Genomic DNA, 24,960 nt, shown 5'->3' with positions numbered 1-24,960 from the left:
CAGTCCTTCTGCTTGTGTGAATCACAGTAGTCACAAATACCGCGGATCACCAAGCAAGGTAGCTGGTTCATGAGACCAGCAGCTTCCATCTCAAAGCAGAGAGTTCCCAGCTTTTGAGCAAGGTAGTCCCGTGTTTTAGCGTCTTTTATTACCTGATTACCAGATGCAATCAAGCCATAATGGATTTGAGGCTCGTGAGACTTTCGTGAAATACGTGTCACAACCTGGCTCTGGTCACATTTCGAGCAATCCAGACAGTGCTTTGGATGTTGATATGTCGCATTGAACAGCAAGTCTCTATCAGGGGGCGAGAAATGTTCTCCCATGTACCGATTACTGTCCAGGGTATTTGTGATAGTGGCATAAATCTCAGAACCTTTAATCATGTGATTGCTGCGCATCTGAGAGACGGCAGTCAACAGTACCTGAGGGGGGCTGTTGAGCGAACCGGTACGTTGAAAGCACCCATCAGATAATGCCTTGCCGTAATCATACTGTATCACACCACCTGAGGAGCCGGATGGCATGCTAACCACTACATCCCCAAGGCGAATATCAACACTTTCGCTGGGTACACCCCCACCAATCCCCACCATCAAACCAACTTTGATAGACGAGAATGTTGACAGCATTTGGGAGAGAACTGTGGCTGCAGATGTGGTTCCATACACTCCAGAGGGCAAACAGACAATGACAATATTATGGCCGCTCATTTCTCCAAGAGAATAGGAGTTCTGGTCCGCTTGTGGTTGGGGGAGGGATTCATGCGTCTTCTCAAGCATCGCCTTGGCAGCCGCCATCTCCAGCGGTAACGCGCAAATCCAGGCAATCGTATAGTCATCATGAGAGGGTTTTGTAATTCCCATTTTCGATCACAGTTTCAAGGAAGGAATTAGAGCTGCGTGTGCAAGTAATATTATAGAAAGTTGTATCTTTTGCTAAAGCAAAGCACACATCTTGAGAGTGATTGGGATTTGAGGTGGGGCTCAGTGTACGCATCATCTTCTCTGTAGGATCAGCGCAAGGCTAGCGGAGGACGAAGCCTTGGCTAGCCACAGGGCATAAATAGCGAATCATATTTTCTGTGGCCATTCTAGCCTTGCAACCCAACTTACGACTTGACTGCTTTTTTTTATATATGAAATAAGTTGTGGTTCCGAGTTGCAGCTAATGGCCGAGCCAAAATCGAGAAGCCACGACGTATTGAAGCCTTTCCTTTATTAAAGACATAATTACTATTACAGCTTGAGGCAGTTCTACGGATATCGAGACGCCTACGCTCTCAGAAGGGCAGCCCCAACTTCATAGCAACTTTAATGATGTTTCGCTATATATTTTATGTTCCAACGTCGTCCAACGGGAGTCTTATGCAGCACAGAAGACCAACGCCTATATTCTCGTTATTAGACAGCAAGGTAAAACCGTAAAACACTAGGTAGAAGATGTAAAATAAACACAAACAGATTCGGACCACTCATGTATTATTAGGAAGTTATCGTGGATGAGAGCAAATGCTAATCTCTAGCATTCACACGTGACCACTGACCACATTAGGGTGGGTATAGTCATGTGACTTTAAATTGAATAGAGTGCCTGAGGGCTCCAATAGTGGCTGCCTGATTTAATCTCATATGGAGTCTCCGAGGAGAAAGCTTGTTTAGTCCAGTGACGCGTTCCTGATAATTTCCACCGGGTCCACAACCAAGCGAACAAAATCGGAAACCCGGATGCGCAGGATAATTAATACCTTGTTGTCAATTGTGCTGGTTTTCCACCAAAGATCCCCCTGTCTGATTCTCGATGACTTCCCACACTCCACGCGAAACCGACCGGCTACTAGGAAACGATGACGATTCTAGTACTCCACTACAGAAGTATTGTCGCCACAGGCTTATCAGCCATCTCACCTCGGACATTAATCCTAACCATGGGGACCTTATTCTGCTGTTTTGCTACGTGATCACTGGGCTACTCGACAGCTCCGCCGTCTTTGTCTGGGGCTCATTCGTGAGCATGCAGACCGGCAACACCATCTATCTAGGCCTCGGCCTCATGGGAGTCGACGAGAGCACTCGCTGGCTCAGAGCATTAACCTCGATCGCCAGCTTTTGTGTGGGCTCCTTCAGCTTTGCCTCTTTTCACCGACGGTTCTCTCCCCGCAGGCGCTGGGTGCTGTGCCTTTCCTTTACCATCCAGATGCTCTGCGTAGCGGCGGCTGCTACGATTGTGACTACCCATCAAACTTCTAGGGATTCCCCTCTAACCTGGAAAGTGATTGTTCCCTTAATGCTGGTCGCTTTTCAGAGCAGTGGCCAGGCAGTGACGAGCCGTGCCCTGCAGTTCAATGGTCTGACTAGCGTGGTGTTGACGAGTGTGTACTGCGACTTATTCTCCAGTCCGGAGCTTCCTCCTTTGTCGATGTTACATGGAGTGGAAAACAGGCGACGTGGCGGGGCAGTGGTGTGTCTCCTGTTTGGGACGATGCTGGGGGGTTTGTGGGCCAAGAGCCCGGTTGGGCTAATGGGGGCATTTTGGACGGCAGTTTTGTGCAAGGCGTTTATCGCTGTTGCCTGGCTGATTTGGCGGGGGCAATCGACTGAGAACCTGGAGGATGACGAGCTGGACCAATGATAAATAATTTATTAGTTAGCGATATTTAATGCCAAGGGGCTGTCCTATCATATCTGATGCCCCTGACAGCATTCCCACTCAGCCCTACTGTAGGGCTGACACGGGCCCCCCTTGGCTCCACTTCTCCTGCGCAAATTATTATGAAAGCTTTAGCGTTGCCTTGGCTTATAAACTTGGCGTAGGGGAAGTGTAGAAAGAACGAAATTGTTCGATCACCGTCAAGATGAAGCAGATCGGTTATCTTCGAACATTGACGGCGAAGCTGTTATGTGCGGTTTTTTCCTTCGGACTCCTTGGGATGGCTCGAGGTAGGCTACATAGTTGTTCTCTAAAGAGACCTGTTTGACAATATCCAGGGCTGGATGAGGGCCTCATCTCGACCACAGTTGCTCAGCCGTCCTTTATTCATGAGTTCCACCTTGAGGATGCCGACCTCAGTGCATCGGAGAAAGCCAACCGGCTCTCCAACATAACCTCCATGGTTCATATCGGAAGTATTCCTGGAGCAATATTTGCCTTCATTATGTGTGAGCACGTCGGAATACTGTGGACAATGAGGCAGCTGTGTGTTATGTGGGCAGCTGGAGTAATTATTGTTATTACAGCTGCGGGGAGTATTGGTCAGGTCTATGCTGGTCGCTTCATCATGGGGTTAGGGATTGGACAAGCCGGGGTCGTCGTACCCATCTATCTCTCTGAGGTGGCTACACCGACGCTCCGCGGACTCATGGTCGGCACATTTGCTACGTCTGAGTACATGGGAATCATGATAGGAGTTAGCATCCACCTACCACCTGCGACGGAGACCACGGTGACTAACGTGATCACTCTAGTATTTCTCAAGCTGGGGAACGACCATGCACATCTCCAACAACAGCTCAAAGCAATGGATAATCCCACAGTCTGTCCAGATAATGGTTGCTGGCATTCTTCTGCTTTCATCATTTTCCTGTGAGGAGAGTCCCCGATATCTATGCAAAGCCGGGCGCTTTGCCGAGGGTACCCGGGCTTTAAGTCGGTTGTGGAATTTACCAATACACGACCCACGCATTCAGAGGGAATTCGAAGGTATTCTTAATCAACTGGGAGACACACCAGCAGGGACAAGCATCCAGCGCTTGGGGAGGGCTCTAAAGCAACTTGTCACAGACAAATCTAACCCATCGAGATTGGCATTTTTAGCGATCACTGAGCTCCTAAGCCAGTGGTCCGGTGCCACTTCCGTTACCAGTGAGTGTTAAGTCCCGAGAGTTAGAAATGAACAATAACCAACGATCATGCAGCTTATGCCCCGAAGCTCTTCTCACTTCTCGGGGAGACAGGCCAGTCCCAGAAGCTCCTGTGCACCGCCATTTTAGGCGCCGTCAAGTTTGTCGCATCGCTTATCTGCACGGTATTTCTGATTGATTACACAGGGCGGAAACGCCCTCTGATTACAGGAATCATCATTCAATTTATCGCTATGCTTTACATTGCCATCTATCTAACTGTGGCACTGCCATCCACCCATCCCATCCACTCAAAAGCAGAGCACGATGCAGTCATTGTTGCCATCATCTGTCTCTATCTCACGGGGGTGGGCTGGGCCCTTGGATGGAACTCGATTCAGTATCTCATAAACGCGGAGATTTTCCCCCTATCCGTAAGGACAGTAGGGTCCAGTGTACTCATGTGCTTCCATTTCGCCAATCGATTTGGCCTATCTAAGGTACAGTTGTTCAACATCGGAACCGCATCTAGATGGCTAACGAAAGCTTAGGCTGTTCCGTCCATGTTGCTAGAGGATGGACTGCGGCCAGAGGGAACATTCTGGCTCTTTGCAGCGGTCACAATACTGGGCTTATTGTGGGTTTGGATGCGACTCCCTGAAACCGCTAGGCGGAATCTTGAAGAGGCGAACATATTGATCTCATGAACGGCAGACCATGGCTCCTGCATTGCTTCTTATATACCACGAATGATATGTTAGATACCAAGGTAACAGATCATATTTTGGGAGAGAAGATAAACTAGATTCAATAGCGCTCAAGAAACCTATTAGGAGCGTGGGAATTGTAGTTGACAAGATTCCGAACAAAAAGGCACAAAGCCAAATGAGTGACCAAGCGAACGAATTGAAGAAAAACCGAAAGTCATAAGCTCCCACAAATTGACCAACTTCTTTTGCCCATTAAGCCAAATCACACTTCACAAGAGGCACAAGGAGGTCTCAAACTATTCTCAAGGACTGTAAGCATCACTCAGTAATGACAGAGCCTCTTTTTCATAACCTCAAGACTTTGCACCGGAATGGCAGCCCTGCTTTTCTCACTCACCATGCTTCTAGTAATCCTTTTCCTTCTCATGCTCCTTCTCATGCTCTTCCTTCTTGGGCCACTTGGGCCATTGGGGCCATCCTGGCTTCTCTTCATGCTCCTTCTTCTCCTCCTTTCCATACTCCTCCTTCTCATACTCCTTTTCATGCTTTTCTTTTCCCCATTTCTCCTTCTCTTCCTTCTCGTGCTTTTGTCTTTCAATCTCCTCCCTCTGTCTTTCTATCTCGTCCTTTTCGAACCCCTTGTGCTCCTTATCTTCCTTCTCATGCTTCGCCCTTTCTCTCTCTCTCTGCTCCTCTTGTCTGTGTCTCTCTTCTGCCTCTTCCTTCTCGTGCTTTTGTCTTTCCTTTTCTGCCTTCTCCTTCTCATACTTCTCCTTCTCTAGCCTCTCTCGTTCCTTCTTTTCCTTGTGTGCCTTCTCTTTCTCCCAATTTTCCTTTCCATGTCCCTCCTTTTCCTTCTCTCCCTCTTCATGCTTTTCTTTCTCCCACTTCTCTTTCTCATCCTTCTCATACTTCTCATGCTTCTCTTTTTCATATTTCTCCTTCTCATCATTCTCATGTTTCTCCCTTTCTTTTTCTTCCTCCTCCTTCCCCCACTTCTCCTTCTCATGATCCTCCTTTTCATGGCCCTCCTTCTCATATTCCTCCTTCTCATGCCCCTCCTTCTCATGTCCCTCTTTCTCATGCTCATCCTTCTCCCACCATCCTCCATCTCCACGTCGATATTTCTCTTTCTTCTCCTTCTTCTCCTCTTCCTCCTCCTCAAACTTAGGCCAGTACTTCTCATCGGGATAGAGAAGTTTCTCAATATCCTTCACATTCCAGCCATCAACACCCTCAAACGCTTTTTGCAGCTTCTCGCGCTCCTCCTTGGGGAAGCGGTCATGGAACTCCTTGATCTGCTTGGGGCTGAGAGGCCAGAAGGCGGTGACCTTTTTCTCGAGGTCGAATTCCCGGAGGACGCCATCTTCGCCGAGATGGACTTTGCCCTTGTGGTCCGAGGGGAGCTGGCAGACTTCGTACTCGGGTTCTTTGCCTCCGAGGTCCTATAGTAGAGTTAGATAGCCGTATAATATATAGTTGACTAGGGAAAGGAGTAACTTACAGTAGGAGCCGCAATGGCACCACCAAGGAGAAGGAGAATCAGGGAGGCGGGAAGCTTCATCTTGGGGACAATCCGGAGGGATTAATCGGAGTTGCTTCTTGGGGGGTGTTAGAGAGGCTGAGGATGAGGATGAGGATGGGGATGTTGTTGTTGGAAGTAGACTCAGTTTGAGGGGCAAGAAGGGGGCTATTTATCTTCGAGCTCGAGTGTATGTGTTCTGGCCTTGTCAGGGAGCTGCTGGATAGCTCGTAGAGCTCCGGTGTCTCGATTACGCGTTCGAGGGTAGCTATTTTCGCAATGGAGTATCTTGTGATTTGTAGAGGAGAGGTTCCCCTGTACATTGCTGGGTAGCTTTCAGTTCGAACGTGTTGGACATGATGGATGCATGTTGTTGGTCCAGATCGGTATCTTACGCAATGCAGGTCAGTGTTGGCCACCCTTCGGGGAATATATTCATTTTCGGAGCTAAGCTGTCTTTCTATTTCTGACAGGGACAGCTCATCTAACATCACATTTTATCGATATTATATGGTGCAGATATAACCTCTAGTATCACAAAGTATCGAACCATACCCCATCCTCAGAACCCAAAGCTCGCCACAGAACAGAAGTTCCCACGCCAAAAGCTCCAATTAGAGACTCTTAACACTCTACTACACACCTCCAAGCTGTATCTGAGAAATATTTACGTAACTAAATCCAGACAATTCTTCCATGAACAGAGGCATGAGCTCCTGGTTGGGTTCTCCGGGGAAACACAGCCCTCGTACAACTAGGAAGTAGGGCATAGGTTCCGGCACGGGAGAGAAACAATCCGATTGGTAAGGGGGGTATTCCTTGTCCATGTACGCGGATTCTCGGGCTTGGCTGGAGACTGGTTCATGAATGCCGTGATCTTCCTGATATTCCACGAACACGATGACGCATTCAGTCGGAACTGGGTGAATCTTAAAGTGGGTTCATGAGTTGTGAATTTGGTCTTACTTGATGAAGGCTGTGCTGGTAATTGGTCTGGATTGTTCCGGGATATGTCCGAGACGTCGAACTCGGAACTTGGAGTTGTACGTAGATCTCGCAGGAACAAGGGGGGTTCTTCCCTGGTACAGGGTATCCTATTTGAAAATACATTACGTGGATATGGGAGATGTGTATGTACATGTCCAAAGTACAATATTCGTAGCCAGGTTCATTCAGAGCTCAGTAGTCCGGTCGGAGTGTGGAAAATACATCGCCTACTCGTCGATAGGTGCAACAGCGGCTCTCGGTCGTCTGAGCTCCCGCGCAAGAGCTATTTGATGCTCTGTCGCCTCATCTATCACGTATCTCTGACCAATTTTCGCAAGGAGTTCCTCCAGGCTCGTCTGATCCTCCTCTATCCATGGCAGAGGCCCCCCTTCCTCCCACTTGATCCTGAGCCAGGCGCCATAATCATAGGATAATTCCTGCGCATAAGAGTCACTAAAGGTCAGGTAGCTTTCTTCATGCATACCGATGATGATTTCGGTCTCGCGCTCGAATGGGATGGTATTTCCCCGCCAATACTCAGAACGTCCGTATCGGAAGTGCCGGAGGTGCCGCAGTTCATGGAAAGATTGGAAATAATGGTGCCAGCGTGTGTCGTATGTTGCGTAGCCTCTTCCCACCAAATTAGGATGGGTGGTGTAACTATCCTCACCCAGGTAGGTCCTTTCTTTATTGGAAGGTGCTACTGCCCAGAGGATGGTGCAGTCGTCGAGGTAGAGTTCTGTGAGAGTGCCGCGGTGACTGAGGATCCAGTCTAGCTGGGAGTCGTGGACGAAAGCATACTTTCCAAGTGCCAGAGTCCTGAGTCGCGGGAAATGTACACCACGGAGATCCAACTTGGGTAGTAGCCAAAATAGACATTAGAGTAAATGGTGAGGTGTTCTAAAATCTGGAGAGCGGGCTTCAGCCAGAAGGATGGTAGTGTCGAAAAGAAAGTGTGCATGTCATCGTGCTATTTCCAGCAGATTAGCTTATAGTAGTTAGCGTTGAGAAGTAAGTACGAACGTGTAAGGTAGTTTCTGGGTCTCCCCAATTGTGCGGGTTAGTGATGTTCAGACGGAGCGAACGCAAATTTTGTAGGACCTTCTCAATCTTCTCCACCTCGTCCTGATTGCTTTCATTCACATTCAGCAGCTCTCGAAATGCGAGTTCCTGTGGCACTTGAGGCAGTGTTGTGATCGCCGACAGGAACTCTTTGATTGCGGCTGAGCGGATTCCAAGCGTGTAAGGAACGTCTAAAACTCCATCAACACCGCCAGGAGACTCGGGGTAGAAGCCAAGTACAATGCTCCGGAGTCGTGGAAGTTCCTTAAGACGAGGAAACAGCCTTACCAATCTGCGAAATGTCTTCTCCCTAGGCCCCTCCCAGATCCCATAGTTGTATACACGATAGCCATCATACTGGGTGCAGATGTTAGTTTCCGCTCCTAAAACATAAAAAAGGGCAACTGACTTCAAATGCACTGAGGTCGAGATACACTTTCGTCACTAAATGTAGACAATCACGGTCTTCATTTTCAAGAAAGTCAGTAAATTTGTCGCAGCTCTCCTCTTTTGCGTAAACAGTAATGGATTCAAAATGGCGTTCTTTGACGATTTCGCCTAGGGATCGGCATACCTGCCGTAGCGTCTTGAGTGACTCCGGCTCTGCAAAGCGGATGATCTTGTGGAGAATCTCGGTGGGAAGTGATGTGAGGCTCTGCATTGTGAAGTGTATGCCGTGCAGCAGCCTATTTAGTACTGATTTGGCACTAAAGCGTTAGCATGAATCTAGCGAGGAACCAGTTGCCAGAGGGGCAGAATTTAGTGGCTGCGGGTCAGAGTGGATCTGAGGTACTCGGTCTCCCTGCAAAAGGTTGAGAGCTTAAGGATCACGTGGGAACTGTAAAGAGATTAATCTTGATGCCTTACTCCCAAGGTGTCAGCACCCCGATAAGATAACACCGGCAAAACATCGGTCCGATCGACATTTTCAACAGCGATGAAAGTGAAAAGCCGACAGCATCAAACCAACAGCCCACTGCTAATGATTTAATGATTGACATATACCTTATTTGATCGCACTTCCTCCTCTATATACCCCCAGTCCGTACCTCTATTAATTATCCTCCCACAAAATGGGTGTCCAGAAGAAAACCCGCAAGTTCGCCCAGGTACGCAATTCCAACCGCCTTATCAAACCACCGGAGAATTCCAAAAACTAACAAGACATTAAACCAGGTTAAACGAGCCATCAAAAAGCACGATGACCGCGCCAAAAAAGACAACAACGCCCCGAAACAAGACAAGGCCAAGGGCGACGAGGTAGTCCGGGCGATTCCCCAGGCTCCGTCGAATATGTTCTTCGCCGCCAACACGGCCCTCGGACCTCCTTACCATGTGCTGGTGGATACCAACTTTGTCTCCCACTCTATTCGCGCGAAGACGGATATGCTGAAGTCTATGATGGACCTGTGAGTGGATATGCTATTGGGTGGTGGGGTGGCGATGGCTGATTGTCAACAGGTTATATGCGAAGTGTATCCCGACGTTTACGGATTGTACTATTGCGGAATTGGAAAAGTTGGGTGATAAGTTCCGGTTGGCGTTGAGGGTGGCTAAGGATCCGAGATGGGCGCGCGTGCGGTGTGATCACCCCGGTACCTATGCTGATGACTGTTTAGTTGATCGGGTGAGTTTTTGAGAGTTCGAAAGCTATGGGATGACATGGTCTAATTTGGTCGAAGATTACAAAACACAGAATCTACATTGTGGCGACGAACGATAAGGACCTGGTTCGCCGTATTCGCAAGATTCCCGGTGTGCCGATCATGAAGGTCGCAAGAGCGAAATACGTCATTGAGAGATTGCCCGACCACTTTGAGTGAGCGTGTGCAAGGATATAGAATATCTCGTGTTGACAACTACGGAATCCACATCTGATTGGGACGGTTGGACAAGGATATTGCAAATCCGACCCCAATACTGCGATACCGGCAGATCTTTATCGGAGGAATCCATCATCAATCCAATACCGCCGCGGACTCGCTTGGATTTCTGCGGAGGAGCGGTTTCAGGACACAGCTACGGAGAACACTAGATGTAACTAGCAGGGCTGTATACGACTTCAATGATAATACTTTGATACCATTGGTATACGAAGAGTGGAGATGGTATAGATAAGCAAGCAAGATGACTCAACTGCGGCATTTTCTCCAAGTACTAGACTACATTAAACATGAAATAAATACCCCATAAACCTACATGCGGGGTCAGCCTTACCCTTCATCCATGACCCATTTATATACATCTCTCAATTGAATTGACAACACAATCTGAACCAACCCAAAAACAAAATGCCCGAGAAAGAAACAATCGTAGTAATCGGGTACGTCATGCCACCCTTATATCCCCAATCATCAAATTCAACCTCCAAAACTAACTCCAAAAAAGCGCCGGAGTAATCGGCCTCACAACCGCCCTCCGCATCCAAGAAACCCTCCACCGCAACCAAACCATCCAGCTCATAGCCCGCGACTTCCCCAACACCACATCCCTAAACTACGCCTCCCCGTGGGCCGGCGCCCACTACCGCCCGGTCCCCGGTTCAACACCGCAAGCCCTCCGCGAAGAAACCCAAGCCAAACAAACCTACAGCTACCTCAAGCAATTGGCAAAAAGCGACCCCTCCTCGGGCGTAGCAATCATAGAAGGAATCGAACACCTCGAGAACCCACCTTCCGAATATCTCGACGAAAGGAGTATCAAAGAATGCTACGGTCATCTTGATGGGTTCAGGATCCTAGGGAAAGACGAATGTCCCGAGGGGGTGAAATGGGGAGCTCGATATGAAACTGCGGTGATTAATTCGCCGGTGTATTGTGCGTATCTTCTAAGGAAGTTTGTGCTTGGTGGTGGGGTTACGAGGGAATATACAGTCACGGATCCGAGGGAGGCGTTTTATTTAGCGCCGAATGTGAGGACGGTGGTTAATTGTTCGGCATTGGGGTTTGGGGATGAGAGGTCGTTTATTATTCGGGGTTTGTTTTCACTCTCTCTTTTTCTTCACTATCCTGGTCTTTTGTTATCTGGGTTTACATGTTGTTATGTGGTGTGTTAACGATGTGTCTAGGGCAAACGTGTCTCGTGCGGAATCCTTGCAGTCAGACTGTGACGAGGCAGAATTCCGATGGGTCTTGGTCCTTCTGTATCCCGCGTCCCTTGTCCGGGGGCACCATTATTGGGGGTACGAAGCAGCCGCGCGACTATGATCCCAATCCGTCGGTGGAGACGAGGGAGAAGTTGCTTGCCAATGCGGCCAAGTGGTTCCCGTTTGAGCCGGGGAGTGAGGGGAAGTTTGATGTGATTCGGGATATTGTAGGTAGGAGACCGGCTAGAGAGGGTGGGATGAGGATTGAGGTGGAGAAGGTTGGAGAAGGTCGGTTTGTGGTCCATGCTTATGGGGCTGGGGGGAGAGGCTTTGAGTTGTCGTACGGAGTGGCGGGGGATGTTGTCAAGTTGATGGTGGGTAATAAGTTGGTTGGCGAGAGAGCTTCGTTGTAGATGTCATGGATGTGTTTAAGTTGATTGTAAATATGTTTGGTTTGGATAGGACTTTTGCTGTATACAACATCTAAAGATCCCAACTCTATAGGACCGCAGGGACACTTTCCAGTCTAACATCAAGAAGTGCATAAATCATTGTACCTCAAAGGACAGAAAAAGAAAAGAAAAAACGCTAAGTTCATTATAGCAACGAACGTTCTTTTTTACGTACAAAATCTGGCATAACAAATGGTGTCCTTCACTCCGCCACGAATGCACGACACTCGATCTATCTCAATCTTGTGTACGCGGCTGTTGTCTTCTAGAACCTTTGGACATGAATCCAACTGGGCCGGAGTTCACGATCAAAGATGACACACAAAACGTCACACGTTAACCGCAGCCCTCAGTCGAGGAGACCAAGACAGGTGATTACTCGGTAATAAACAACACTGTATCTATCATCCAGGAGTTCAACACTGCGGGCCCGGACAAAGGCCTGGTTCACCGATACCAGGGAGGGAGCGCTGCCCGAAAGCCCAGGAGTCGCAGTTTCTTGGGGGTATCGCACACGCTCAGCCCTCACCCTCCTGTGCAATGGTTTCGTCGTTCGAAATCGGTACCGGTGCCCCATGCAGCCTCGCCAGTCGCTCTTCTTCCTTCTGTTCCCGGATCCTCTCCGTCTCCCTGCGGAGGGCAGCCAGGTTGAAGGTATCGTCGTCGTCACCCTCCTCGTCGCTGCTCTCATCCTCGGCACGCCAGTTACCGCTCTCAAACAATGTTCGTCCAGTGGCTTCCTTGGCCTTGCGGGCTTGTTCTTCGGCTTGCTTCTTGTCGAGACGCTGCTTCTTCCACTCGGCGAATGTTTGAGGGGTGACCGGTGTCAGGTTGCCCGTGAGCTTGTGTCGTTCACTTTCGAGCCAGTCCTCTAGTGTCAAGGTGTTGAGTGGAGACTTGTCCATCAGGGCCTTCTCAGCCGCACGCTGCTCCTTCGTCTTCAGGACGAATCTGTTGAGGTCAATCAGTATCAATCAAAAAACAGTGTGAAGACAACGGCGCAACATACCCAGGGGGCAAACTGTGCTTATACTTGCAGGCGTCACCTCCATTGGGACAGACCCAGAACCAACCGTACTTCTGGTTCTCGACCGCCTCAATGAAGAACTTGCAGACCTTATCGGTCGTCGTCTTCGGGTTTCCGTGCTTGCTGAGGACGACATTGCGCAGCTTCTCTTCATCCCAGTCGTCCATCGTATCCTTCTTCTTATTCTCCTCCTCCGTGGCCTTCACGTCTCGAGAATCGGTGTACAGATCCTTCTTAGCAGCCTTGCGCTCCACATTCGGATCGTGACTGAACTTGCACTTCTTTCCCTTCTCACAATTGCCCTGCTTGAAGAAGACACACAGGACGGTCTTGGGATCCACACCGAAGGGAATCTTCTGCACCTGCACAGGCTTGAACAGCTCAGCTGCCTCCTTCTTCGCCTGTTCGGCGGCCTTCTTTTCAGCCTCGCGACGGGCCTTCTCGGCCTCTTTCCGCTTCGCATCGGCGGATTTGTTCGATTTCTCCTGGGTTCTTAATTGTTCGATCTGTTTCTTGGCCTGAGCACCTTTTTTCTGTAGGATGAAAGATTTTGCTGTCAGTGGCGATTTCTCTCTCGGACGGCCGTCGGGGGTGTTGAAAGGGGGGGATAATATGCTTTGGGAGGTCACTACATACGTTTTTCATACCAAAGGTCTGTTCAAAAAAAAAAAAAATATACGTTAGCGACGTTATAGGATCACGCGATCGGGGGTGACAAACCTTGTCCTCGACCGAGGCCTTCTTCTTCTTGGGCTCATTGTTCTGCTTCTTAGGAGGCATGATGGCGGTTTTCTTTTTCTGATTCTCTCTATTGATAAAACCCGATCAGATAAGGATAGGTAGCGCGCGCCTGTCCAGCGGTGGCGGTGTTGTTGATCGAAACGAACCTCCCACAGTCGACGGGTCGAAAACCGTTGGTGGGGGGATGCTAGGGCGGAGGCTGTTAGAACAACAAAGCCGGATGCCCGGAAGAAATAATAAAAATGAAGGAAAGAAAGATAAAGAGCAAAAGAACGCCTCTCGCGGTTACACAGACAAGAGGGAAATGATCGTGGTGGTCAACAGGAGATCTTTCTTTTCGGTGAGTTGAAGGATGTGTTCTTCCTCCACAGTTTCGAGGTGTGGGTTTTCCGTCTTGTGGCGGCACCGCCAACAGATTTAATCTTTTGCCCTGCGATTAAATGCACTCACTAAGTTTTCTTGTCCACCATTCTTTTTCGTGCATGCTACCAAATCGATTCTCAGCTTCTCGAGTAATGGAAATACGGCCAAGACTGACTAATTCTTTTTTTAGTTAAATATTAGCAAATTAATGAGGTCATCAGCCAGGTATTTCCATCTCACCGTTTTTAACTGTGAGCAGATACCGAGAGTATCCCATTATTTGCTGTCATATATCTACTACAAGCCTCCTGCTAGCACGAGAGGTTGCAAAGCATGCAAGTCCACAGTATATACGACTGGTCCCGTGCTTAGGAACATGTGAAGTTGAGAAGATAGGGGCATCAACCGGCGGGTATATATATTTCTTTGTATACGACGGTTCTGTAGGCCATCAATTGTGCTTGCGTCGAGTGCCGTCTTTTACTCTCAACATGCCCACCAAAACATACATTGCTATCTACGTTGGTGACCCGCTCGACTACACAAGATATCGCCATACAGCCCTGGACTTCGAGTTCCCATCTAAGCCAATCGTGCTACACATCGTGGGAGCCCCAGGCATCTATGAGTATGACAGAAGAGAGAACTACAACCCCAGGGTGAGCCAGACCATAGCAAAACTTCTAGAAGTAGCGATGATCCCGGATTTATTGTACTGATATAGGAGAGGAATGAGATGAGAATACTTACTATCCATATGATCGGCTAAGGAGCGCAGTGACAACCTTAAGTTCGTAGAAATAAATTAAGAAATGTCATGCCGATATATTCCTTTTCGTACTTAGGCGGAAGAATCTGAGCGAGATAGATTGGCCAGTCTGGCATTGGTTTCAGTTACTGAAATGCTCGAATATACTCCCAATATTCAGGATACCAACCGGCACTCTCCCAGTCCAGAATAGCTGTGACATATCCTTCTTCATCAACTAAAATATTGCGGGGGGCGAAATCCCCATGAGTAGAAACAATCTCGTGATCACCGCTCAAGGCATGCTTGGTATAATGTCGATGAAGATCTGGAGCCGTTCTCACCATGTCGACTAGGATGAACTCATTGAATTCCTGCTCTGAGTCGAAAGGTCCGCCCTCAAGAGACGAAAACTTGCCTATGATAGCTTTCCCCCGGCCTAAAGCGCCAATGTAGGAACCTTTCAGCTTGCGGAGTTCAGATATATGGCCATGTAGTTCTTCAGCTACACGCTGTTTGCGGGTGGAGTCCATCCCCTTCCACGCTTCCTGGAGTGGCTTTCCGGGCATGAAGTCCATGACAATCTTAGTTACTTTGCCATCTTCCCAGTGCACATCATGAAGTTTGGGAACGGGTATCGTTGTGTTGGCTGAAATAAAACAAAGAGTCTCAGCTTCCGCAGCACAGAGATCTGGACCAGATTATTGCCGACCTTAAGTATTGTGCGGCCGGCGAGTGAATGAAGGATATCGCCCTTGGGAACTACCCCCTCAGCTTCCGGTTTTGATATAGAGGGACAGAGGCGTGTTGTTCACCATTCTCGATCATTGCTAAAGCCCTACAATAATGTTTTTTTGTGATATAAAGATGGGTACGAAGTGGATTCTCTAGACTACGCACAGTCGTGTTTACCTACAACCCGAAGTTGTTTAAGGGAATGTGAGAGACCGGGAACGAAATATATACGGCATCCCAGAGCAACTAAGAATGCTACTTTCCTCGTGATGCTTTCATGCCTGAAGCGTTAATCCTGTCACTCAGTCACTTACACTACCATGTATCTTCTACAAGTATACTCGTAGAATTAATGAAATTGACTCATACTTAACTGCTGTGTATGGAAGACGTCTCACACGCCTAAATCACTAGTAATGCTGTTTAACAGATATTCTCCCGACTAAACAGATAACCACAATACAGAAGTCATAGCAGCTTTAATACCGGACCACTAACAGTTACGATCTAATATTCAGAGACTTCATCTCAGTATAGCCCCACTCTCTTTTGTCAGGAAAAACCCATAAAAGAAGAAATTCTTTCCAATCTTTAGACTCGCGACTTGCCCGGCTATACTCCCAGTACATGGGAAAATACCCAGCGAACTCCCAGTCCACAAGAGCAGTGACCTTTCCCTGATCATTGACAAGAATATTTCTTGGCAAAATATCGCCATGGCTGAAAACAAACTCCTCACACCCCTGTGGTGCATCCTCCTCCTTTGATGAATAGCCGCTTTATGATGAATTATCATCTAGAGAAGCGTGCAGCATCATATCCACTCCAATCAATTCCAGGAACTGGTTGAATTCTTCCCTAGACTCAAATGGCCCGCCCTCTTGGGCATATCGGGAACCGCTTAGGACTCTCACCTTTCCATCATTCAGAGCCGCAATCTTTTCACCCTTAAGCTTACGGAGCTCAGAGACATACCGCTTCAAGTCCCCTGCGAGAACCTCTTTCTGGTCATAAGTGAAGTCCTTCCACACTTTTTCAAGTGTATCGCCCTCCACAAAGCCCATGGTTATTTGGACTACATCATCGTTTCCGCAGGGGGTATAAGTTGATTTTCCTTGTTCATCGTATTTGACCTCGTACACTTTATCGTCTTCGTAGCGGATGTTGGTTGATTTTCCTGCTTCATCATAGCGGACGTTGAGTTCCCTGCCGTCTTCATACTGAATGCTACGGATTTTTGGAACGGAGATGTTTGTATTATCATTGATATATATGAGCGTCAGAGCCTCGTAGATCTTGAAGCCCTCCTTCCCACATTTATGTATCGTTTTCCTCTCCTCGTCCTGAAGCACGATGTGGTCTCCTTTATTGTATATGACTCGGAGTTGAGATATGTTATCTAATGTTTAGGGTTAGCTGATGCCACAAATAGGTAGAGATATCTACCACTACTATCCATTTTGAAAACGCTATAGACTGTAACCGATGACGTTGCATGGTAAATCAACCAGATCAAAAAGCAAGGTCATATATATATACTCGTCTATATAAAGGCTTTTAGAACACTGGGAAGAGAAGTTTCGATCAAATACTGAGTTGATGGTGCCATGATGCGGCTTGCCATATTCAAAACGGCTTTGAGGCTCTTCTTCAAACGTGTCAAGGGGTGGAGAGTCCGAATTGGGGTGGTTTGAAGGACAAGATGTATGTGTTACGTATGTCTGTCTCTATATTCTGGATCAAAGCGCTGATGTTGGCGGTTGGTTGATTCAGGCTTGTATGTTGTAGTAGATACTATCCACTATACCAACATCACACATGGAGATGGATCGATTGACAGAGTCTTCTACAAGGGCTCATTGTTATGTCAGACAGGGACAATATGAAACGTGGTTACTCCTTGTTCGAGATGCGGACAAAGGTTCTACAATATTCCCAGGTGGCTCTTTCCTGGGATTCTACAAACAAAGAGAAGATTAGATGCTCACGCTAACGAATACCAAAGCGTTAGCAGGATTGACTTGACAGAAGACATGTAGATATACCTTTTGTTGCTTTTGGACAGGTTGATACTTTAGTTATCTTATCCATGGTACGCACTCCGGATTGATATATTAACCTCAATTACATATCCTGCACTATCTCGGTATCTCAGGCATAAGAGTAGGTACCACTAAGTTTACACCTCCCGAGTAATCGATGCGTACATTACCCCGAACGTTCAAGCTCCTAAACTCTCAATCTCGCACATACTGTAGTGCACACCTCAACGCAATAGATAGTGTCTCTGATCATCTCATACAACTCATTGATTCTTATTTTAAGTCGTCACCAATGTCATGGATCAAGCCTGTTTCAAATAATTTTTTGCATATAATTAAGAGACCTCCTCGATTTTAGTGGACTTAGCCGACTCCTCAGCATCCTTGTCAGCCTCCTCAAGCTCGGGCATCTCCTCGTCATCCTGGAATATCTAGTCAGCAATTGCAATCGTTTGACGTTGACAAATCTGTTTGCGAGATTGACGGGACCTACCGACTCGCCCTCAGCACCAAAACCACCAGGGCCACCAGGGCCACCAGGACCACCCATTCCCTCAAGGCCTGCACCAAGCTTCGAGAAGTCAATGTTTCCGAGACCACCCTCGCCGCCGCCGAGGGCATCGAGGCCGCCGAAGTTGTTCGCATAGTCGTCCTCAGGAGCCTCATCCTGCTCATCCTCATCGACCCACTGCACAATTATCAGCATCGCACGTCTTCGCGTTGGTAGACGAGGTCACATTCCATACCTTATCGAAGTCGGTCTTGAGGAAGTGGACCTTCTGGCTGTCCTTCAGAAGACGGGGCCAGTATTCCTGCTTCAGCTCCTTCTTACGCAGGACCAGCTCGACCTCACGATCACTGTGGTTAACCTTGGAGTTCTCGGGGTCGATCTCAGCGTACAAGTCCAGGGAGACTTCATAGCGAACACCCTTCTTGGAATCACCGGCGAATGTGACATTGGTGGGGGTAATCTTGAGGGTGGCTTCTTTACGATCTACATCAGGAGCTTTGATGTTCACATAAAGGTAATTGCGCTCAGCTTCGTCGGCAGATGAGCGCTGGGCCCATGTGACTGGAGGGTTACCACATGTTAGCGAACCTCGATCCCATTAGGAAAGAATAAAAGCCTGAATAAGCGCGAAGAAAAGCCTTTTATCTCTTTCTGCTCCATTCTCGATCTCCTAGAAAGGAGAAAAAGATTGATAAAGAAAGTAAGGTGGGAAGGAGAGGTTGGCATAACTTCCAGCAAAGCGGGGAAAGGTAAGAGGGGGAGCCTGCAGAATTACGTACCTTCAGGGTGGACCTTGGAAAGCTCAGGCATTATGAAAGTGAGGTGTGCAACAGGAATTTTATGCAAGTAGGAAGTGAAGATGGGAGGAGGGGTATATTGGACAGTGGAAGGGAATGATATCGTGAAGGGTCAGTTGGAAGCTGAAGAAGTTCAGACTAAGCGTGTTTGGTGAATAAGGGAAGATTACTAGTAATACTCGTACGTACTACTAATACCAACCACTGCTGATGATCCGCTCTAGAAAGTACTGGAACTCTCACCCTGTTTACCCGCTGTTTGACCTGTTTGCGGATTGTTATCTGCCTGGGGCATCAACATACACACGACGTCATTGGAAGGCGGTAAATCACTTTACTCTGCCCGCTGACTCAGCAGGGACTGGATCGTTCCGTTCGCTGGCCACGATCATGTTCGATTCCGAATCAACGAGATGGACAATGCTGATTACACTCACAAATGAGAATTGTCGAATCCGTAGTGCGATCTGACACTGTTCGAAGGACACGGCAACGCTGTTGACCTAAACTTATTCCAGGCTATCTCACCATATTGCCGAGGAATTCTGTGCGCTGAGATACCATCCTGCCTGGATAACCCCACCTATTGCAACGGCCCAGTCCATAAATATTGCATCCTGAGTCTTGAGCTGATACGGCCCTGACCTTTCTGAATTACTCTATATATCTTCGCCAACCCTGCCACCGATATACAGGCTATCTGTCATACACTCCACACGACCAGAAGTATAGTATAGAGGGATCCGTGTGCCAGCCTGATCCATCATGGAGACTCTCAAAGCGGTCTTTTTCGGTCCTGATCCTCAGGCACAGGTACGCTCAATAACTACGCTGTCGCACTGCCATTCTAACATAAATTTTATGTACAGATGAGAAAATGTAACGCACTCATCCGCGCCAATACTCGCCAATTGGACCGCGATATTGCGCAGCTCAGGACTTTGGAGAACAAAACGCGGCAATACATCATGAATGCCTCACGTCGAGCCGAACGAAACCCATCACAGGCGAAGCAGGCCACCCAGGAGGCTAAGACCTTTGCTCGTGAACTCGTTCGGATCCGGAAGCAATCTACCCGTCTACACACGAGCCGAGCCCAACTACAGAGCGTCCAGATGCAGGTTAACGAAGCATTCTCGGTGCGGAAGATTCAAGGAAGTCTGAAGAAGTCGACTGGCATCATGAAGGATGTGAACACACTTGTTCGACTACCCGAATTGAACGCGACGATGCGTCAACTTTCGACCGAGCTGGTTCGGGCTGGTATCATTGAGGAAATGGTAGACGATGCGATGCCAGACAATGAACTCTACGAGGATGAACTGGACGAAGCCGAGGAAGAGGTTTCCAAGGTCTTGCAGGAGATCTTACAGGGTAAGCTTGCGCAAGTCGACACGGTCAAAGCCGAGGAGCCATTGGAGGAGACTCCCGCCGTCGAAGAGCAGTTCGAAGATCAAGAGGCCACTCTCGAACAAATGAGAGGCCGACTGGAAGCCTTGAAGAGCTGAGTGCTGTGAACGCCGAAATGAAGCCTATGCATGCCTGTAATATCATGTTACGAGCGACCCCCAAATGCTGCAAAAGCATTGTTCTTTGTTGATATATTCACTTTTGGAGTTTGGCCGGTGGAGCACTTGGGATTTGGTTCATTTTCATTCGTTTTGTGTCTACTCTAGAGGCAGGTCCTGATTCCCTGAGTATGAGAGACTATTTCAGCGTTGTCCTAATCCATTGTCATATCTTCTACATCGGACACATGGTAAATATCATTATCTTCCTTGAAGTGGGTCGAATATCTTTGCCTTCTAAGCAATTCTATTGAGGTGAATCCTTGTTTGTTTTTTAGTGTTGAGGAATGGCTCATATGTATTTCAAAAACAGACAACAACGGACTACGGGAGAGAAAAGATATAATGGATGAGAATATAAGTTATTCCCTATCAAAGGATCAATAGAGCGTAGTGAGGATGTTGATAAAGCATGGTCAGGTCAGTGACGTTTCTATTTGCGGATGGGGCGATAACCGCCCCAAAGTGGATTAGCGGCGGAACTCAGCCTCTCCTCCAGTCTTTCTTGTTGTCCCTCGACTTCCACCCGACTCTCCCGCGCCTCTTGTCTTCCCGCATTTGCCTCTCTCTCTCTCTCCTTTTCATCAACTCAACGTCGCGTCTCTCATCCGAACGTGGCATATAATTCACTTTAATACTTCTTTTCTACTCCACTATCTACCACTTATCCCGCTTATTACGCCTGTCAGAGCAACTGTCTTGAAATCAGACTTTTACCTGCCCCTTGCTGTTGCGAACCTCTCTTCGGTGACGCAACGACTGACACGCTCGAACTCTTGGGAATCTTTTCGAGAATCGCTAGTATCGCCCATATCCATATATCTTTCACCTAACACAATGTCTGGAAAGTTGGACAAGTCTCTTGACGAGATCCTCGTCAACCGTCGTCAGGGCGCTCGTCGCCGCAATCGTCGTTCAACCCAGTCCAAGGCTGCCCCGGCAGCTGTTGGAGGAGTCAAGAAGAGCACGAAGGCTGCGAAGCCCTCCGGCAAGGCTGCTCAAGCTGGACACCCTATGTCAACTGAAAGCAAAATCATGGTCAGCGGCTTGGTAAGTCTCGATTCTCGGTTCCCCATTTTGTAAGGGCATTCAGCTAACGTCACCAGCCTTCCGATGTGAATGAGGCCAATATCAAGGTATGTTGATTAAGAGGCCTTCGCCTTGGGTTTCTATCGCCATGTCTTTCTTTCTCGAAACCTTCGAGGTGCACCGGCTTTTACACGCGTTACGACCCTTGTCACGATGTCCTCATATCTTCGCGACCGTTATTGGTCGCGTGAAAAGGCAGCGCACTCCTTTGAGCCATGTTCGCGCGCTATATGAAATCTAGCGCTCCGCGAGTCAGCCGAAGTTGAGTCCTGCCTGCAGTCCTGCGCAAAGTGCATCATGCTTGAACGGATCTTTTAGAAATCCGCTCGCTAGATCGCTGCAGGCTGTGCTGTGAATGGTAGTTGAAACACACCATTCTGATTTCATCCCGCTTGGCCGCACCTTTTTTTTGAATTTGCATTTCGGGTGTCGAGCATCAGCGAGCGCACCAGCAGACCACCAGGGCAACAGTCCATATAGCAGGCAATTTTCTCTGAAACATCTCTCCCGTCGTCCATGTGTGAGTGTGCCATTTCATGTGGGCAGGATGCACCTCTTGTGACTTTGGGACTAGTTAGGCCTCGCTTCGCCCTGAGATGGGCTACTATGTGGGTGTCTGGGGGAACCTGATAAGTCTTCACTGCGCTCCAAAATAATGTCTTGATTACGTCGGTACTCTGTGTTTGGACATGGTGTTGGGTGGATCCGACCCTGGTTCAAATAAATGTGGAAGTGGATCGTTCTTGGTACCGGTGGAGGTGGATGGGAATTGCGATGAAGACTCGACTTTCAGTACAGTGGAAATATTGGCGGCTGTTGATGCAGACTTGTGAAGTCTGTGGGCGGTGTCGGGCTTTGAGTCAGAGCTCGTTGCATCCAACTCTTGAGGGTCTTACTAACTGCCGCTGTGTGCTCGCTGATGCTCTCGCTGTGGAATTTCGGACCAACCTACGCGTCGTTTTGTCGAGCTTTCGTTCATGCCAGCGTCTCCAACCATGTCACTAAATATTCATGAGTACTAATCATGTCTGCTGGATATAGGAATACTTCTCTAAATCCGCAGGACCCGTCAAGCGAGTCATGCTTACTTACAACCAAAATGGCACTAGCCGCGGCATCGCGTCCATCGTCTTTAGCAAGCCCGACACGGCTGCTAAAGCCGCTAAGGATCTGAACGGACTGCTTGTTGATGGGCGTCCCATGAAGGTGAGTTTCACGCCTCATTTTGTATTTTACAGGCTGAGTCTAACGTTGTATAGATTGAGGTTGTCGTTGATGCCAACCATGCTCCTGAAGTCCCCGCTGCCAAGCCTCTTGGTGAGCGTGTCGCGTATGTCTATGTCTGGTGATATTAAAGAACTAATACTAACATGGAAACAGACAAACCAAGTCCCAGCCCAAGCCGGCCACTGCCAGCAAGGCTACCGACAGCACTCGTGGACGTGGCCGTCGCGGTGGCCGCCGCGGACCTGGACCTAAGTCCAACCGTCCCAAGCCCAAGACCGTGGAGGAGCTTGACGCTGAGATGGTGGACTATTTCTCCAACGAAAATGCTGGACCTGCTGAGGGCAATGCTCCTGCGAATGCGGCCGCCCCGCAGCCCGCCAATGGTGGCGAGGATCTTGGAATGGCCGAGATTTCTGTAAGTTGCCCTGGTCTGGGGATGCTGGAAGACTACCTAAGCTAACATATGTATCAGTAAATGTATCATGGTACCTTCAATTTCAATTGCAGAGGCAGGTTACTTCTGCCAAGTCAGGTTGGCTTCTAGTCGGTTAGAGATGCCATCTGGGCTTGATATTCGGATTTGCGTTTCGGTTCTTTTTTTACCCCTTTTCACTTTTTCTCGCCGTATGTTTTCCTAGTTTGGCTTTCTAATGTCTCTTCTGTTATTTGGCTCGTTGACGGGAACTGGAGGAAGACTTGTATGTATTTAATAAACGGATCGTTGCAATGAAAACGCGAGGTGAAAACGTGAAAATATTGCCAGCCTAAGGCGCCTGTCGGCTCACTAATGATCAAAACTATACTGCCAGAGTCCACGACGGTGCTATGCTTCCCTTTTAATCTAATATTGGTCATATCACACTGTATCAAGTTTTCACACATGCACTTATCGCAGCAGTGCCCGTTATCCATCTAGCCTAAAATCACGCATATTGTCAATACAGAGCCAGCGTTACAAAAGACCTGAAGTCGCAACGTTTTTGCATCTTTCGACTTCCTCATAGCCAATGTACTTTTACTTGAGTTAACCCAATCTCAAGTCTTTGTACGGGTCGTGTATAATTGCAAGATCCTCTTTAAAATGCAGGAAGGCCAACATTTCTGGAGTAGGCTATTTGCTTAATAGGCTATACTCTGCTTACTCGGTACATCTACATCTTTTTGGATACCCTTATTCTTCTGACTTTCTGGCTGTAACTGGACGTGTTCCAGCTCAACACATTCGATATTTATATTAAAGCCAGGCGAATGTCTTCCGAAGTTTATATTCCAGATCTATCAACTGATAGACAGATATTCGAATCATGATTGGTATGCACGAATAAAAGAAAAAGACAAGAACTAGTCCATTCAGGGAACCAACACGGGATTAAAGTACACCAGTGTAATATACACAGCCGTTGCACAATTCTGTCAGCCCTTACGTAGAGATCAAAGACAACAGCCGACCCAAAATAAGTCCATGAGAATAGTAAAGGCTGTCCCTTGCACTTGCTCCCTAACCGTGATATGGGAGCCAAGCTACTAGTGTCCGGACAAAGACCCCATAATAGGAGAACAAGTCATGGTGCATCGTTCATTTCTCTTGTCGAGCAGGCCATCAAGTTGAAATACCGACCCGGGGATCTTTTTCGAACAAATTATGTGCATTGAACAAATCAAGTACATCGGCAAGTTCGGCAACCCTGGTGAGACTCTCAGGGCACGTGGGCTTTAGAATCTCTGGTATCTCCTTGAAATAGAGGCAGTTTTTGAGTCGAAGAATCTCCTTTGGTGATAGCTTTTTCACAGCCTCATCCTGCTGCTCTGCTGTAAGGGAATCGAACTTCGTCACAAGATCATCCAGAGAGAGGGGAGCATCCACAGCATTGGATTGTCTTCTGACCATGGCAGCCGGCCGTGCTGCGGCGGCGAGGAGAGCGAACGTAGAAACAAGAGTCAAGAGGCTGGTGACACGCATTTTGGGAGGAAGTGGTTGTTTGTTGAGGTATTGCTGTTATTGAATTGATGGTTGGATAGAAAGTAGTCTAGGATGATCAACTGTGGACAGTTTGGAGATATGAATACTTCACTAACTGAATGGCTGGCTCATCATTTATATAGGCCTCTGTGCACCTCGATCGAATATGCTTTTCGTCTCAGCTCTTAAGGCGCACATAATTTTCTGAGTGATGATCGTGGAGCTAGTCGAAGATCGGCGAACTATCGTATTGGAAAGTGTCGATCGAAGAAAACATATACAGACATATCCCCCGTATTCGGACTACTATTTTCTTCCTATTAGAATCTCGACTAAAGATCTGCATTCTAATTATTGCTAGTGCTAGACCGCGCATATAATGTCGAGTAGTTCTGCGCTCTTATTGGTTTCGAATATTCCTAGCAGGGCGTTTCTCCAGTGGCTAGCTGAGGAAACACGAGACAATACCTGAGATCCTGACTATGAGACCCGTGA

At 48.1% G+C, this 24,960-nt stretch overlaps 12 protein-coding genes across 12 annotated transcripts; 6 read left to right on the top strand and 6 right to left on the bottom strand.

Moving 5' to 3' along the window:
* Positions 1-314: 314 nt before the first annotated feature.
* AO090113000089 (YoaK family protein) lies at positions 315-2,631 on the top strand (the record flags this gene model as incomplete). Its single annotated transcript, XM_023237811.1, has 2 exons — positions 315-450; positions 1,841-2,631. The coding sequence occupies 2 exons, from the start codon at positions 315-317 to the stop codon at positions 2,629-2,631; spliced, it is 927 nt and encodes a 308-aa protein (XP_023092602.1).
* A 223-nt stretch (positions 2,632-2,854) lies between these two features.
* On the top strand, positions 2,855-4,546 carry AO090113000088 (uncharacterized protein; the record flags this gene model as incomplete). Its single annotated transcript, XM_001824225.3, has 5 exons — positions 2,855-2,939; positions 2,988-3,406; positions 3,465-3,861; positions 3,915-4,339; positions 4,391-4,546. 5 exons carry the CDS (start codon positions 2,855-2,857, stop codon positions 4,544-4,546), a joined length of 1,482 nt encoding a protein of 493 aa, XP_001824277.1.
* Positions 4,547-5,211: 665 nt separating this feature from the next.
* AO090113000087 (uncharacterized protein) lies at positions 5,212-6,013 on the top strand (the record flags this gene model as incomplete). The annotated part of the gene is made up of 4 exons (XM_023237810.1): positions 5,212-5,246; positions 5,332-5,507; positions 5,726-5,747; positions 5,803-6,013. The coding sequence occupies 4 exons, from the start codon at positions 5,212-5,214 to the stop codon at positions 6,011-6,013; spliced, it is 444 nt and encodes a 147-aa protein (XP_023092601.1).
* Positions 6,014-7,285: 1,272 nt separating this feature from the next.
* AO090113000086 (uncharacterized protein) lies at positions 7,286-8,781 on the bottom strand (the record flags this gene model as incomplete). Its single annotated transcript, XM_001824223.1, has 4 exons — positions 7,286-7,797; positions 7,860-8,028; positions 8,082-8,477; positions 8,530-8,781. The coding sequence occupies 4 exons, from the start codon at positions 8,779-8,781 to the stop codon at positions 7,286-7,288; spliced, it is 1,329 nt and encodes a 442-aa protein (XP_001824275.1).
* Positions 8,782-9,193: 412 nt separating this feature from the next.
* AO090113000085 (rRNA-processing FCF1 family protein) lies at positions 9,194-9,943 on the top strand (the record flags this gene model as incomplete). Its single annotated transcript, XM_001824222.3, has 4 exons — positions 9,194-9,229; positions 9,297-9,529; positions 9,582-9,747; positions 9,803-9,943. The coding sequence occupies 4 exons, from the start codon at positions 9,194-9,196 to the stop codon at positions 9,941-9,943; spliced, it is 576 nt and encodes a 191-aa protein (XP_001824274.1).
* Positions 9,944-10,411: 468 nt separating this feature from the next.
* AO090113000084 (FAD-dependent oxidoreductase) lies at positions 10,412-11,618 on the top strand (the record flags this gene model as incomplete). Its single annotated transcript, XM_023237808.1, has 3 exons — positions 10,412-10,443; positions 10,509-11,095; positions 11,188-11,618. The coding sequence occupies 3 exons, from the start codon at positions 10,412-10,414 to the stop codon at positions 11,616-11,618; spliced, it is 1,050 nt and encodes a 349-aa protein (XP_023092600.1).
* A 557-nt stretch (positions 11,619-12,175) lies between these two features.
* Positions 12,176-13,464, bottom strand: AO090113000083 (translation machinery-associated protein TMA46; the record flags this gene model as incomplete). The annotated part of the gene is made up of 4 exons (XM_001824220.3): positions 12,176-12,608; positions 12,667-13,217; positions 13,321-13,338; positions 13,405-13,464. The coding sequence occupies 4 exons, from the start codon at positions 13,462-13,464 to the stop codon at positions 12,176-12,178; spliced, it is 1,062 nt and encodes a 353-aa protein (XP_001824272.1).
* Positions 13,465-14,574: 1,110 nt separating this feature from the next.
* On the bottom strand, positions 14,575-15,114 carry AO090113000082 (uncharacterized protein; the record flags this gene model as incomplete). The annotated part of the gene is made up of 2 exons (XM_001824219.1): positions 14,575-14,666; positions 14,727-15,114. The coding sequence occupies 2 exons, from the start codon at positions 15,112-15,114 to the stop codon at positions 14,575-14,577; spliced, it is 480 nt and encodes a 159-aa protein (XP_001824271.1).
* Positions 15,115-16,063: 949 nt separating this feature from the next.
* AO090113000081 (uncharacterized protein) lies at positions 16,064-16,730 on the bottom strand (the record flags this gene model as incomplete). Its single annotated transcript, XM_023237807.1, has 3 exons — positions 16,064-16,067; positions 16,247-16,670; positions 16,718-16,730. The coding sequence occupies 3 exons, from the start codon at positions 16,728-16,730 to the stop codon at positions 16,064-16,066; spliced, it is 441 nt and encodes a 146-aa protein (XP_023092599.1).
* A 918-nt stretch (positions 16,731-17,648) lies between these two features.
* wos2 (Hsp90 cochaperone SBA1) lies at positions 17,649-18,634 on the bottom strand (the record flags this gene model as incomplete). Its single annotated transcript, XM_001824217.3, has 4 exons — positions 17,649-17,735; positions 17,807-18,001; positions 18,060-18,385; positions 18,604-18,634. 4 exons carry the CDS (start codon positions 18,632-18,634, stop codon positions 17,649-17,651), a joined length of 639 nt encoding a protein of 212 aa, XP_001824269.1.
* Positions 18,635-19,386: 752 nt separating this feature from the next.
* Positions 19,387-20,129, top strand: AO090113000079 (ESCRT-III subunit protein VPS24; the record flags this gene model as incomplete). The annotated part of the gene is made up of 2 exons (XM_001824216.3): positions 19,387-19,434; positions 19,491-20,129. 2 exons carry the CDS (start codon positions 19,387-19,389, stop codon positions 20,127-20,129), a joined length of 687 nt encoding a protein of 228 aa, XP_001824268.1.
* Positions 20,130-23,529: 3,400 nt separating this feature from the next.
* AO090113000076 (uncharacterized protein) lies at positions 23,530-24,465 on the bottom strand (the record flags this gene model as incomplete). The annotated part of the gene is made up of 3 exons (XM_023237806.1): positions 23,530-23,579; positions 23,648-23,780; positions 24,124-24,465. 3 exons carry the CDS (start codon positions 24,463-24,465, stop codon positions 23,530-23,532), a joined length of 525 nt encoding a protein of 174 aa, XP_023092598.1.
* Between the last annotated feature and the right edge of the window lie 495 nt (positions 24,466-24,960).

The sequence above is a fragment of the Aspergillus oryzae genome, chromosome 5, assembly GCF_000184455.2.
Source record: "Aspergillus oryzae RIB40 DNA, chromosome 5".
Classification (NCBI taxonomy): domain Eukaryota; kingdom Fungi; phylum Ascomycota; class Eurotiomycetes; order Eurotiales; family Aspergillaceae; genus Aspergillus; species Aspergillus oryzae.
Note: the sequence above shows the minus strand (reverse complement) of the source record. Positions and strands in the feature narration are given on the sequence as shown.